The 14,877-nt window shown below is 36.9% G+C and overlaps 1 protein-coding gene and 1 non-coding gene across 8 annotated transcripts in view; one reads left to right on the top strand and one right to left on the bottom strand.

Moving 5' to 3' along the window:
* Nucleotides 1–14,877, top strand: part of DOCK4 (dedicator of cytokinesis 4) — a 572,917-nt gene that overhangs the window by 385,700 nt on the left and 172,340 nt on the right. For all 7 annotated transcript variants that reach the window (XM_043965823.1, XM_043965817.1, XM_043965820.1 and 4 more), the window contains 5 exons: nucleotides 796–902; nucleotides 5,269–5,425; nucleotides 9,125–9,222; nucleotides 9,543–9,626; nucleotides 9,793–9,893. In XM_043965823.1, coding sequence (XP_043821758.1) covers nucleotides 796–902; nucleotides 5,269–5,425; nucleotides 9,125–9,222; nucleotides 9,543–9,626; nucleotides 9,793–9,893 — 547 coding nt within the window. The remainder of the gene's footprint in view (nucleotides 1–795; nucleotides 903–5,268; nucleotides 5,426–9,124; nucleotides 9,223–9,542; nucleotides 9,627–9,792; nucleotides 9,894–14,877) is intronic.
* LOC122730222 lies at nucleotides 4,962–5,068 on the bottom strand. The gene has a single exon (XR_006353425.1). It is a non-coding gene; the product is annotated as a U6 spliceosomal RNA (small nuclear RNA).

Consider the following 14,877-nt stretch of genomic DNA (forward strand, 5'->3'; position numbering starts at 1 on the left):
TATCTTTGCCAAGAAAACTCCAAATGGGGTCATGAAGTCTGACACAACAGAAAGATGACTCAACAATAACAGCAGCAGCATTAGCAACAACAACAACAACAGTTCAACATCAAGGTTGTAGTGTATCATCTGATATGTTGGTTAGAGTGCTGGGACTTGAAGTCAGGAAGATTCGTATTTCCAAGTTCAAACCTGACCTCAGACAGTTACTAGCTGTGTGACCTTGGGGAATTCATTTAACCTGGTTTACCTCAGTTTCTTCATCTGTACAATGAGCTGGAGAAGGAAATGCCAAACCAATACAGTATCTTTGCCAAGAAAATCCCAAATGGGTCACAAAAAGTCAGACACAACTGAAATGACTCAACAACAACAAGAAGCATGCCACTAAATGAATCTTCCAAGGATCCTTAACACATTATGAAAATATAATGTCTATTTGACAACAATCTGTTTTATTGTCCTTCTATGTTCCCAAATGAAGGTGAAATTGTATGCTATACCTCAGGCTAATAGCACCTAAGCTAGAGGCTCAAAAGCATTGAAGTCATTTATTTTTGTTGTCAAGACCATTCTCTACGATAGGGAGGGGGCAGAGTTTGGCTAATATATTGTATGTCTTTATGACCTTGCTAGATAAGGTAGTCATCTCTGTTTCTTCTTCATGATTCTCTGATTGTTTTTTAAAAGTTATGTGTCCATAAAGTTTGGACACAGATATTCACTTATGCTGAATTATCTAAGTGTATAATTCTTGTTATTTATTTATTTGTTTGTTTGTTTGTTTTTACATAGCAAAAGAAAAAGGTGAGAAGAAGTTGTTTGGCTTCTCTTTTGTTCCTCTGATGCAAGAAGATGGTAGGACACTTCCAGATGGCACGCATGAGCTCATTGTACATAAGGTAATGTCTTTTTTTTTTTTTGGTAATGCCATTTAGAATTCAGTAACCTGTAAAGAACTGTGAAATCATCATAGTAGATTTAAAGCTTTTTGCAATGCAGTGTAAATAAATTTCTCTTTGGAGAAAAGGAAAAAGTTACACAATTTTCTTTCTTTTTTTTTTTTTAGTGAGGCAATTGGGGTTAAGTGACTTGCCCAGGGTCACACAGCTAGTAAGTGTTAAGTGTCTAAGGCCGGATTTGAACTCAGGTACTCCTGATTCCAGGGCTGGTGCTCTATCCACTGTACCACCTAGCTGCCCCTCACAATTTTCTAATAACAGGTTTTTTTAGGAAGATTATTAGGAAAAACAGAATTTAGTAAGAGCATCTTTTCTAAAAAATTAATACTAATATTTTATGTTTTTGTGGGTTAGGAGATTGGTCTAGATCCGTGGTATCAAATTCAAAATAGATCTTGAAATGGACATAGGAAATCACAAATTAACATTATCTATGTTGCGTTGTATTTTTTAAAAAAAGTTTCCCAATTACATTTTAATTTGGTTTCTGTCAAACTGCAGAGTGGGAATCTGGACTAGATGACAGCTAAGATCCCTTCCAATTCTGAGAGTCCACAATAGTTTTTGTGCAGTGTGGCACAGTGCAGAAAGACCTGAGTCTGGAATCAGAGGACATAGGTTCAAATCCCTGCTCTGCTATTTACTTCCTCAGTGACTTTGAGCAAGTTATTTAACCTTCCTTGTCCTCAGTCTCCTCAATTATAAAATGAGGGGGTTGGATTCAATGACATGTGAGATCTCTTCCAGATCTAAATTCATGATTGTATAATCACTTCAGATAAGCTCAGGATCTGTGATCTTATAAACCAGTCTGGAAAATACCTAACAAATATTACCTAATAATCCACTTTTTCTCAAAAATAATAATTTTTAAAATTTGAGCATTTTGTTTTAGTACAGAAGATATTTTTCAACTAATATCTAACAGACCTTATAAATAATGCATTATTCTCAAAACCATTTGTCATTTGTGAAATGAAAAGGAAGAATGGATCCTTTAGCTTTGAACAGAGTATACTCACATTGACCGTTGTATCTGAATAGAAGTTTCTTGCCTTTTAGCGATGACTTGTAGTCATCATTATAAACTGTATATTAGTCAGGTGGGGTGGTGCAATGGGTAACATGCTGGGCCTGGAGTTAGAAAGACTTGACTTCAAAATTCAACCTAAGACACATAATGACTGCATCACTATTGGGCAAGTGACTTAACTTCTTTGTGCCTCAGTTTCCTCAACTATAAATTGGGCATCATAATAATGGCACCTGCCTCCTGGGGTTATTGTGAAGATTAAATGAGACAATAACTGTAAAGGGCTTAACACAGTGTCTGTCACATGGTGGATGCCAAATAAATACTTGTTTCCTTCCCATTGTACTTTTGGTTCTAGTTTCTAAATTTATTTTGTAGTCTTCCTTATAAGTTTTACTATGTGTTTAATTGTTTGTGTCTGTCATTTGCTATGTCCCAGAAATGTCCCATTACATGATGTCCTGTACTTTCCTTAAACATTTCTCAATCATTGGGCACATAGTTTCCCTCTGCATTTTACAGAAATCATTATTAGTGCTTTTCAGATGGGTTTCTTGTTGTAGTCAATATCTTTCTTGGAATATAGTCCCAATAAGAAAATCTCTGGATCCAAGAATATGAATAGTTTAGTAACTTTTCTTGTGTGATTCCAAATTCTTTTTTTTAAGAACTTTACTCACTTTTGGTTAAAATCCATTAATAGGTGGGGCAGCGAGGTGGTGCAGTGGATAAAACACCAGCCCTGGATTCAGGAGGACCTGAGTTCAAATTCGGCCTCAGCCACTTGACACTTACTAGCTGTGTGACCCTGGGCAAGTCACTTAACCCTCATTGCCCCACCCCAAAAAAACCCACAACCAACCCCCCCAAAATTAGGTAAATTAATTAGAACCTGAATTTAAAATTTCTTCTCCAATATTCACAGTTGGCAAGTGGATGAATGATTCCAATTTGTGAGAAAAGCGTTAGGTATTTCTCTTGTTTTGTTTTGTAGTGTTTGTGAAATAATTGGTCAGAACTTTAGAAATGACTCATGACCTTCTTACATGTCAAAAATAAAGAGCCAGGGAAGAGGAGGTATTTAGAAATTTTACTAAGAAGATTATGTAAATGTAGAATAAAAATTGAGACTAGCCTCCATCCTGGCTCCACTGACCTTCTTTAGTCTTCCTTTGGTCTCCAGAGGAGTAGGATTTCTTTGAGTTCTAAGAAAATCCATGAAACTGTGGCATTCTTCTTAATGTTAATCATGCACAGGAACAAATCTTTAATTTGAGTGCCTTTGTGATGAAATAGGATTTCATATTTCATTGGCTGCTTGTGGCATAACCATGGATTATCTCTTCATTTCTGACATTCATCACATTAAAAAAAAAAAAAGACAGGAGAGAAGCATGTCTGTCCCATGGTAATCCATCTTTTGGCTTCAGGTCCTGCTTCTCTGTCCTTATATATCTCTCCTTCTCCCTGTCTTTTCCCTCACTCTTGTTTGTTTTGTTTGTTTGTTTTGGTGGGCAATGAGGGTTAAGTGACTTGCCCAAGGTCACACAGCTAGTGGGTGCAAAGAATGGGGGCTTGCAGGCCCTGTTTTAAACCCTAGTCCCTAACTCGAATGGACCTTCCCCTTTTTCTTCCTTGGTCTGATTACTCAAGAGTTACAATCTACGTGCAAAAACTAGCTAATCAGAACACAGTATTCCCATCCCTAATCAGTTATTTCTTATATGGGCATAGCTCAGGAGTGGACCTTATTGAGACTGGGGCTTCTTGAACCATGTGGTTTTGTTAGCCAGAGCGGGAGGAGGGGATCTGAGACCTTTGTCCTAAAAACAGGTCAGGAGGAGTATGATTGACTGTTATGTCCTCATTGAGAGGAGACAACTCCACATTTTCTCACAAAGATGATTTCAGAAAAATCTAGAACTATTTACATGAACTGATATAAAATGAAATGAGCAAAACCAGTAGAACACTGTGTACAGTAACAGCAATATTGTATGATGGTCAGCTGTGAATGATTTAGCCATTCTCAGCAATATGATTAAACATAATTCTGAAAGATTTATGATGAAAAATGTTATCCACCTTCAGAGAAAGAATTGATGGCACCTAAATACAGATCAAAGCAGAGTTTTTCTTTACTTTTCCATTTTTTGGTCCGTGTTTGCTTTTATAGCATGACTAACAGAAAAAAATAAAATAAAGTCTCAGTTAAACCTCAAAAGCAAAATGAGGAGTTCATCTCTTCAGTCTTTGCAGAAATGAATTCTGAATTAACTCTTATTTACACTCTCAGTCTCGGTCTCATCATGCATACCAGTTCTATGGTATGATTTTTCCACCTAAAGGAATTCTTTTGTCATTTATAGAACCATGAATGAAGTTTGTACAATTAATAGGAAATTATCAAGATTCTAGGAGTTTGGCCATTGAAATGTCCAAGCTAGGCAAGAATTAAAAAATAAAATTATCTAAGAGACTGCAGAATTTTTCTGAATGGGTTCTTTTGCCCTTTAGAGTCATTTATCATTGTATTTGAAAATGCACAGAGTATTTTTGGAGGTAGTTTATCATAGCTTAATAAAATGTTATTTTCTTTCTTATGGGCAAAGTTTCTAATATGTAATATTCTGAACACAGTTTTTAAAACTAGATAAAAGGTTTGAAGTTCATGATGAATTGATGAAATTTATTTTAAAACATGCACAAATGTTCCAAAGACATTTAGGAGATTCCATACTTAAACTGTTGTTGATTCTATTGTGACTGAATGTTTCCAAAGCAGTTTTAATCTACACACAGATGTGCTTTTCTTATAAAGTAATTGGGCCTCATTAAAGAGCTAGTCTCTTTACAAGCCTGTAAAATTTATACTCAAAATCATTTAAGTTCTTTCTTTTTATATTCAGCTTTATTTTCAGCTCAAAATTCTCTTCCTCCTACCTCCCTCTGTCTCTCAATTGAGAAAACATATAGAACACTTTTCACAAGTTTTCACGACATCCTTGCACAAAGCCCATACTAATCTTCTGTGTATTGTTCAAATTTTAATAAATGTACTGCCAATGCAAACATGAAATCATTGTGGTTTCACCAGGTCAATTACCTGTTTCAGGAAAAAATATTTTTTAGGAACACTTTATGTAAATTGTTGAAGACCTGCTAAAACAAGATGAACTTTTTTGTGTTTTTTTTCTAAGTCAAATGTCATTTGTAGTTCTGCTTTGTAAAAAAATTTGGTTTCTTTTTTTTTTTTTTCCTCTTTTTAAACAGTGTGAAGAAAATACAAACCTTCAGGATTCTAGTCGCTACCTCAGACTTCCCTTTTCCAAGGCCAGTCTCCTTGGGACCAATAATCAAGCAATAAAGGCCACTAAAGAGTCCTTTTGGATCACGTCTTTCCTCTGTTCCACTAAACTCACACAGAACGGTAGGTGGGTTCTTTGAAAGCTATTTGCTGCAATGAATTTATAAAAGATTTTTCCAAATAAACACTGAAATATTTAAGGATTTTGTACTAGAAAATCTGGTTGCTCCTTTTGTCTAATAAGATGGAAACAACTGGGACTCAATGATCCATTGGGTGTACACAATTTAAGAGTGGTTCTAAAATTAGCTCAACATTGGAAACCAAATGTATAACCCTTAGAATAAGTCATCAAAACCCAGCTGCTTCAAAACAAGGGAGAACAAAGGAAGCACCACCACCTTAATCTGTTGTTTTATGATTCTTTATCCAGCGCTTATTGCAGGCTTCTGAATAAAAGGCTATTCTGTTTAATTAGATGGATATTGCTTTTCTGTTCTAACATTACTTTTTATGTCATTGATTGTTTAGCAAGTTATGATTAATAAAGCAAGCCCATCTTCTTGATAGATCATTATGGAAACAGTGTCTATACTTGAGGAGGTAAATGAATTTTTTTTGAGCTTTTCATGTCTGGCTTGCATTTTGAATGTCAGACTAATAAGGCAGATTCATTATTTTGACAAAACAACTCACATATTATAGGATACAGTTTCTCAAAAAATATGCCTGTGTACAAGTATTGGTGATTTTCCTTTCATCTTCTTCTTGTTCCATGATCCATCATTTATAATAAAAAAGATTTATCTATTTGGCAGAGGGGAGGCTGGAGGGTGGAGGGTATGAAATATAATGCTACAATATTGAACAACTTCGAATTGCCTTTCCATTTCAGTGCAGTATATATATATATGGATACAAGTTGAATTCTCAGTAGTTTTCTACATTTTTTATTAGTTTCTCTCCAGATATGCTGCATGTTTTATTTTCACTGAACATGAAAAGTATCTGCCTGTCCATCTCTCTCAACTCATCTGTAATTTACAATGCTATAGAGTTACCAGGAGCCTAGAGAACTCGTGTCATATAACTAGTATGTGTCAAATGGATGACTCGAATACAGGTCTCACTAACTCCCAGGATGTCATGATGCCTTTCAGGGTTTATCATCAATTAACTAAAATGTCCATTGGTGCAACTTTCTAAATAAGTGTAAAACATTTACCATCCCTCATGAATTTTTATGAGGGCCATCAGTCTGCCTGTGTGAAGGTTATAGAGTGAAATCACCCTTTTATCTACTTCATCCATCACAAGATATCTGTTCATCTTGGGTAAATTAGACATTTTCCTGTCCCTTAGGGTGTTGGCATTTAATTAAATTGCACCACCTCCCCCAGTAAAGTGTTATAAAGTCCCTCTCACTTTATACACATTGGTGATTTTTAGAAATATCATCAGCAATAATCAATTCTCCACCATAAGTGAACTAGGATTTATTTCCAGGAAGAGGATATTAGTGTTAGTATTTTAGATATTGAGCACCAAGGGCTGATAATCAACAGCTGTTTTTTTATGAAGAAAACAATATTTACAGGTAGATATAAACATAATACAGGAGATGTGGAATTAAAATATTGGACATCTGCCTCTATTGAAGGCTGACACATTTTTGCACAGTATTTTTTAGTACAAGTGAAGCCTTACAAATGCTAAATTACCATTTTTGACCTTAATTAAACTTGCCCAGTTAAGAAGACATCCAGCTAAAAATAAGCAGGAAATGAGTAATCTATGTTGAATAGAAGGGGGAAGTGAGATGATCTTGCAGAATGTATACCCCATTGCTATTCTCTCTGTTTAGTTTAATACCATTTAAATGATAGGAATAGGAATAATGTTAGCATGAAACAATTTCTCATTTAATTCTACTATTTTCAGGAAAAAATAGATTTTATTCACAACATTAAACATGAAATAGACATCTTTTAAGCATTTATTATATCACTGTACTAGGTGTAGGGGGAGATGGAAAGAGAACTGAAACATACTTCCTGCCTGCAGATGCTTACAGTTTCATAGGAGGAATGATGGAATCATGTGAATTTAATGAATGAAAATGCCTTTAATAATGTTTTCTCTGTTCCAAGCACTATACACCGGGATATAACTAGAAAAGTAACATAGACATTACTGTCAAGGAAGGAATAAGCATTTATATAGCCCTTGCTATATGCCAGATACTGTGTTAAGCCTTTACACTTCTCCCTCCAATATTGCCCCCATATAGCCTGATGGCTATTCTAACAATATAATCAACAAGTATTTTTTAAGTGCTATGTGCCAGGCACTAACCGGCCCATGCCCCACCTCCATGGAGCATCCTTCCACAGAATGTCCAGGCTGTTTAGGACAGTCCTTAACTGATAAAGAAGAGGTGTTGCTAATACATACAAGGCACAGGGGAGAAAAAAGAGAGAATAGTTGAGAGGGACTTTTTTAAAGGCATACTTAGCATCCATAAGTGGGGTCAAATTTAGGAGGTAGCTTAAAGGGAATGGAAGGAGACAGCAGAGTAATAGAAAAACAAATGATCTACTTTTGTAGCTTTAGCTCTCTTGAATATTATGAAACTATAAAATACTCGAAATATGATGACTTATTTGTAATTATAAGGATAGTTTTAGCTCAACACCCAAGGATTGTTGATTCAGACATGGACATTGGAAATATAGCTCAAAAATGAGTTAGAGAAAACTCATAAATCTCTTCTTTAAAATATAGTAATTTATGGAATAAATATGTATGGCCAATTCCATTGTAACCTTGGGGAAATTTTGCCTCTCTTCCTCTGTGAGGATATCATATTTATAGACTTTTAACTCATTGTGATGTTGTTCATGTTTTCTATGGGTTTTTTTTTCCGTCTAACTGGTTGAGATTGTGTTTATTTTCTGTGACTTCTCCCTGAGCTATTTATGTTTTTTATCCTTTCTATTCATTATGTATAATTTCTTATTTAATCTTAACTACTCCTTCAGGTTTTTCCCTCCCTTTTTAAAGTGATATCTTGCTGGCTTTCAAGGAGTCCCAGTTAGATTTCTCCTGAAACAAATGCTTTGAAACAAATTTATCACTTATATGTGGGTTTTACTTTTGAATACTAGTAAATCTCTTATCTATGCTCTGTGAACCTTTCCATTCCTCCAGTTTTGCTGAATGCTAAAATGGTTTTCCCCCATTCCATGTTGCTTGAACGATCATCCAATAACACTGTGGTATTTCTATAGCTCTGTTGCACACTACATTTATATGAAATCGTGTGTGTGTGTGTGTGTGTGTGTGTGTGTTTGTGTGTTTCAAAATGCTGACTTCATGTGACCAACCACCAGGTTGCCTTGTTACCACCAGAGAGGGCCAGAAGATCAGTGAAAAATGTATTCACTCTACTGATAAAGGAATTGTAGCAACAGAATGGCCTGGACCCTGCTATTGTCTAGCTCTCCAAATACTGAGTCACTCACACAGGCCAGGCTACAATTGTTTCTACTCCCTATACAACCACAGGTGGTCTTGATGTGCTAGTGAATGTGAAGACCATTTCCAATAAATGATATGGGGTACTTGCTTCTTGTCACAAAGTACCCAGTCCCAGAAAAGGGGATTTTTTAACAGGCTTCTAGTTAGACTTGGTTGACATTATTATGTTGGTTTCTGTGTTTGGCTGTGACTTGTTTGGGGTATCAGGTTTTTTAATGGTTGAATGTTTCAGTTGGAGAGGGCAAGATCTCCTGTGACTATCTTCCTTTTGTTTTTGTATAGGAGATATGCTTGATCTTTTAAAATGGAGAACTCATCCAGACAAGATAACAGGCTGCCTCTCCAAAATAAAAGAAATTGATGGCTCAGAGATAGTAAAGGTAAGCCTCTTTTGAAGAAAATCAGAGAAGAAAAAAAGGTATCTTTAAAAAGGGTGAGCAGGAACATAACTAATATGGAAATGTTTTGAATGACTACACATGTAATACCTATATTGAATTGCTTGCCTTCTCAAAGGGGGGAGTGGGGAGAGAAAGGGAGAGAATTTGGAACTCAGAGTTTTAAAAAGGGATCCTAAAAATTGTTTTTACATGTAATTGGGGGAAAATAAAATACTAAATATAAAGGGGGAAAGAGTGTGAAGGGAACCTGAAAAGGACAAAATGACATTTTATGAATTTTATTTTTATCTGTAAAACAGTTTCTGCAAGATACGCTGGATACCTTATTTGGAATTTTAGATGAAAATTCTCAAAAATATGGGTCGAAGGTATTTGATTCTTTGGTGAGTATAAATTTTCCCTTAATTGTATATTAATCATTTTACCTCTCAGTCATGACTGTTATAAAAAGCATTTCAAAACTATGAAATTGAGGCTATAACAGTTCAATTACAGGTAACAAAAGGACCTTGATTTGCATCAATTTAATAAAGCTCGATTTTCTTTCAGGTCCACATAATAAACTTACTGCAAGATAGCAAATTTCATCATTTCAAACCTGTAATGGACACTTACATTGAAAGTCATTTTGCTGGGGCCCTTGCATACAGGTAAGGTCTTTTATCTTTTAGTTTGAAACCATCCCCTTTTTTCAGTCCCTCTAAGCAACACCAGCTATGGATATAAATTTAAAAGGCAGCATAGGAAGAACTGAAGGGCAACCCTTGCAATATCCCCAGAGTCTGAGCCTAAATGAAAACAATAGCATGAAATAATCTGGTTGGATCTTATTTAAATTCCCAAGGAAAAAACAACTTCCTGAATTGTAGTCTTGAACTTAGTATGAGACTAAAGCATTAAAGGTTTTTCTCTCTTCGTTTTTCTTTTATCAGTTTACAATCTAAGATGGTCATTTTTTTTCTCCTTTTCTATGAGAAAGTATATTTATTTTCCATTTTAAAATATTGACTAGCTTCTAGAGGAAAAACAACTTTCTCTGCCATATATCTGCTTAAGTGAATTAGATAGCAGAGAGAACTACTACTTCCTACTCCTCCCTATGCAACTGAGAACTTGCAGTACACAGTAAAACAGAAGCCAAGGAAAAGCTGTTATTTCTTGGCCAGTCTTTGCACCTCACTATTTCATTTTTTGTTTGTTTGTTTGTTTGGTTTTTGCAGGGCAGTGAGGGTTAAGTAACTTGACCAGAGTCACACAGCTAGTAAGCGTTAAGTGTCTGAGGCTGGATTTGAACTCAGGTCCTCCAGAATCCAGGGCCGGTGCTTTATCCATTGCGCCACCTAGCTGCCCTGCCCCTCACTACCTCACTGGGTAATTGCTAGCAAGTAGTAAATGCCTCCTTCAGTAGATAACATAGCCCCTTACCCACAAAAACACAAATTGCTAGGCTCTTGGGACGGAATGATATCATCAACATTATCTAGTCTGAACCTTTTCCATTTTATGGATGAGGAAACTGACATAGTGAGAGGTAACATGACTAACCTGAGGCACCCAGCTAATATGGAAAACCTGAGGCTCAAGTCTGGGACTTTTGACTCAGAGTACAAAATTTACTTGACTTTTAATGCAATTTAAAGTTTTACTTTCATTGTTGTATCTGACTCTTCATGGCCCCTTTTGGGGTTTTCTTAGCAAAGATACTGGAGGGGTTTGTCATCTTTACCAGCTCATTTTACAGATGAGGAAACTGAGGTTAAGTGACTTGCCCCGAGTCACACAGCTAGTCGGTGTCTGAGGCCAGATTCAAACTCATGAAGATGACCTGCGTTCAGGCCTGGCGCTCTATGGCACACATAAATTACTTAAGAGATTTTTATCAAAGCCCAAATTCTTAACTCCCAGGTCTTTTCACAACCCACCCGATTTCAGAAGGATAATTGTAAATTAGAAGGGAGAAAAGAAGAGAGGAAAGAACACAGGAACGAAGGAGACAGAGAGAGGTAGGAAACTGGCAAGGAAAAGAAGAAAGGGAAAAAAGTGGGTAGGGGGTAGGCCTTAGCCTGCCCTTCTTAGTCCTGCCTTAGTACAACTCTAAGGTGTGCACCCATCTGACCTAGATTTTACCTGTTACTTCCCAATTTATTCAGTGTACATATACAGTGCCAGTTCAAATTATGCATCAAAATAACATTCAGAATGTTTTATTTTTCTTGTGCTGCCTTATGGGGTAGGCAGAACATTATGCTTCCAAACAGAAATAATACAGATTGCAAATGGGAATACTCTGAATGACACACAAGTACCTTTGGTTTGGCCATTTTCTGGCTTATGTGTTGAAATTTGCTCCTCTGATGTTTACATGAGACGAGTTCTTTGTGTCTAATTGAATGGATGGGCAATGGCCTACTCCACTGTCAGTGTGATTTTATGCCCAGGATGAAATGCAGCGGCATCAGGAAGAGGTCAGTAGTGTTCTCACAGCTTGACCATCCTGCCTAAGCACAAATTGGAATTGGAATTTAGAGAGCCGGAGTGTAATTACCTCCATTTCAGATTGGCGAGGGAAGGCAGTGGGCCAATCATTTCTAACCAGACAAATAAGTACCGTGGAATCGTGTGAGACTGTGGGTGGTCAGAGCTCTCCCTGTAACATCTTGTCTTAAAAATAGCCCTTTCAGTAGCCGTCTACCCTATGGGCATCTCCATTTATTTACTCCTCACTGAGAGGGAAAAGCTTGACCTTTTGAATGACTATGTGACCTATGCATTCTCTGGAAAGTAGAGAAGTAGTGTAGATCAAGCAGAAAGAGCACTGGATAGGGTCAGAGGCCCTAGGTTCAAATCCTTGCTCTTCCTCCTTAACCTATGTTACCTTAAGAAAGTCACTGAAATGATCTGGGCCACCATTTCCTCATATATAAAATTAAGGTGTTGGACTAATATCCTCTAAATCTAAATCTATAATCCTGTAACTGCCCCAACTTGAGGTGAAAAGACTATAATTTTGAGAGATCTTAAAACAGAATTATGTCATTGACCAAAATTGTATCTTTGGACAAAACATTTTGATTCTATAGAAATTAACTCTGTGCACGATTATAATTCTTTGGCATCAAGCCCAATATTCCTATAAATTCATAATGTACTTTCATAAAGCCATAGAGAAAATCAGTGCATTAGGGAAAAATTATGTCCTCTCTAATATGCCTCATGTACACACACATGTATATGCCTTCATGCACACCTCTACATTTCACTAGTGACCTCACAGAGTTTCAAGGGTACATCACTTTTTTAGGAATGTATCCTAGGACTGGGCCAGATATTAAAGGCTATATATCAAGTTTTTCTTCCAGAAGTTATCCCTTTCATTGTTAAATTGAACTGAAATTCAAGCTCCTATGGCATCTAATTGGCCCTTTCAAAAAACATTAGGGAATTGTGTGGCTTAGGGATATAAAGGAAGGCTTCATGAAGTAATTGTAATTTGAGCTAAGCCTTAAAGGATGGGTAAACTTTTATCAGATTTAGACATAAGGAGGCCTTTCCAGGCATAGGAAATGAAGAAAGCAGAGAGCAAAAGGCATGAGTGATTCTACTTTCAATTCAATTTGACAAACATTCATTAATTCATTTCACTGTATAAGGCACTGTGGCAGACATTGCAAAACAAAAATGATATGCTCAAGACACATTACTGCTGGGTACAACATGTACACAAATAAATATAAGTTAATTTAAAGGGACGAGAAAAATCTTAACAGAGGCAGATCAGAAAAGACTTTAAAATAGGAGGGAATGAGCTGGTTCCTGAAGGAAGGTAAGCTTCTAAGAAGCAGAGGTAAGGATGAAGAACATTCCATGTGCAGAAGCACAGACGATTGAGTTCGGTCAACCCCCAATTTGTCTGGGACACATGGTATGAAGGGAAGCTTTTTGAAATAGTTCTGTAAAGGTAAGTTGGAGACAGTGGGTTGAGAGTTTTAATTCAAAGCAGAGTCATTGGTATTTTATCCCAGATGTTCCAAGGAGCCACAGAAAGAGCAGAAGGGGAACTGATACCTCTGCTTTAGGAAGACTTTGGCAGTGATGTGAAGGATAGATTGGAGAGGAGAGAAACTGTAAGGAAAGAAACCACCTAGACCATTGTAATAGACCAAGAGAGAAGGAATGGGAGCTGAACTAGGGTGTTGGATGTGTTGAAAAATGGGGATGGATTGGAGTAATAATGTGGAGGTAGAATTTTGACTTGCCTTGGCAAATAATTGGATACTGGTATGTGCAAGAGAAAAAAAAAACAAGAATAATGTATAGGTTAGGAACCTGGTTGACAAGAAGGATGGTGGTACCCTCAACAGAAACATAGAAGTTTGAAGGATGTAGTGTTTGAGGAGGAATGTTTGAAGGGATAATGTCTCCAAGAAGAGAGGAGGACAAAGGTCAAGGGGAAAAATAGAAGAGGTGATCTTAGTAAGAAACTGAAGCAAAGGAATAGGGAGTAGAATTTTATAGAGTGGTTTGAAAGTATAGATCAAGGACAAGGGAGGTGCTCATGATAGAGAGACCCTCTCTTTTATTGGTCAAATAGGAGGCAAAGTCTTTCTCCAGGGGCTTGAGGAGAGAATAGGACACTGGATAACCAGTACGGGAAGTGTTCTAGAAATCCATTTAAGAAAGAAAAAAAATTATTATTGCATAAGTGAGGGCCCCATTGAAAGTAGACTGGATGGGCAGCTAGGTGGCTCAGTGGATAAAGCACCGGCCCTGAATTTAGGAGGACCTGAGTTCAAATCCGGCCTCAGACACTTGACACTTACCAGCTGTGTGACCCTGGGCAAGTCACTTAACCCTCATTGCCCCTTAAAAAAAGAAAAAAAATATTAGTCTGGAGATTATTGTGAGCATGAAGAACAGGTTAAGGATGAGTAAAGGATGTGAAGATAGGAGATCATGGTTCATGAAAAGAATTTCAGATTTCTGAATCATGGAGATATTATTATTATAGATTACAGTAAGATAAAAGGTTTGATCTTAAAAAGGTAAAGGTAAAAATGGTAAAATAAAACCTCCATCCTTGTGTGGGGTGAGTGAGGTGGGTTAAAGATATAGGCCATGGGAGTTGAGAAGAGTAATAAACTAGGAAGCCAGGTTGTTAGAGGGGACATCAACATGCATCAGTTTAAGTCTACAATTATGAAGTCAGAAGTCTTGAGGAAGAGAGGAAGACAGTGAGCAAAGCACTGAATCTCCTTGAGAATGGAGATAGAATAACCTGAAGGCCAATAGATAAATGTAGCAAGGACCTGTGCTGAATTATATAGACAGTGGAGACCTCAAAGAGGAGGAATTTGCTAACTGACAGCAAGAGGGGGTTGATGTGGAATTGGCAGGGAAGACCAAGGAATATATCTACTACTATTTTTGGCCCAGTGTGTTGGCATGGGGTGGGGCGTGAGGTGGAGAAGAGAAAAGAGGCATCTGGCATGGAGAGGTTGACCAGGAATATAGGTAGATCTGGCGAGGGCCAGTTTCCCACAAATACTATGTGATGGAAAAAGGTATGAGAGGGAAATGTCTAGGACAAAGGGAAGAGTGTTAATGACAGAACAGAGGAGATGAGGAAATCTGGAG

This window comes from Dromiciops gliroides, chromosome 5 (assembly GCF_019393635.1).
Source record: "Dromiciops gliroides isolate mDroGli1 chromosome 5, mDroGli1.pri, whole genome shotgun sequence".
Lineage (NCBI taxonomy): Eukaryota > Metazoa > Chordata > Mammalia > Microbiotheria > Microbiotheriidae > Dromiciops > Dromiciops gliroides.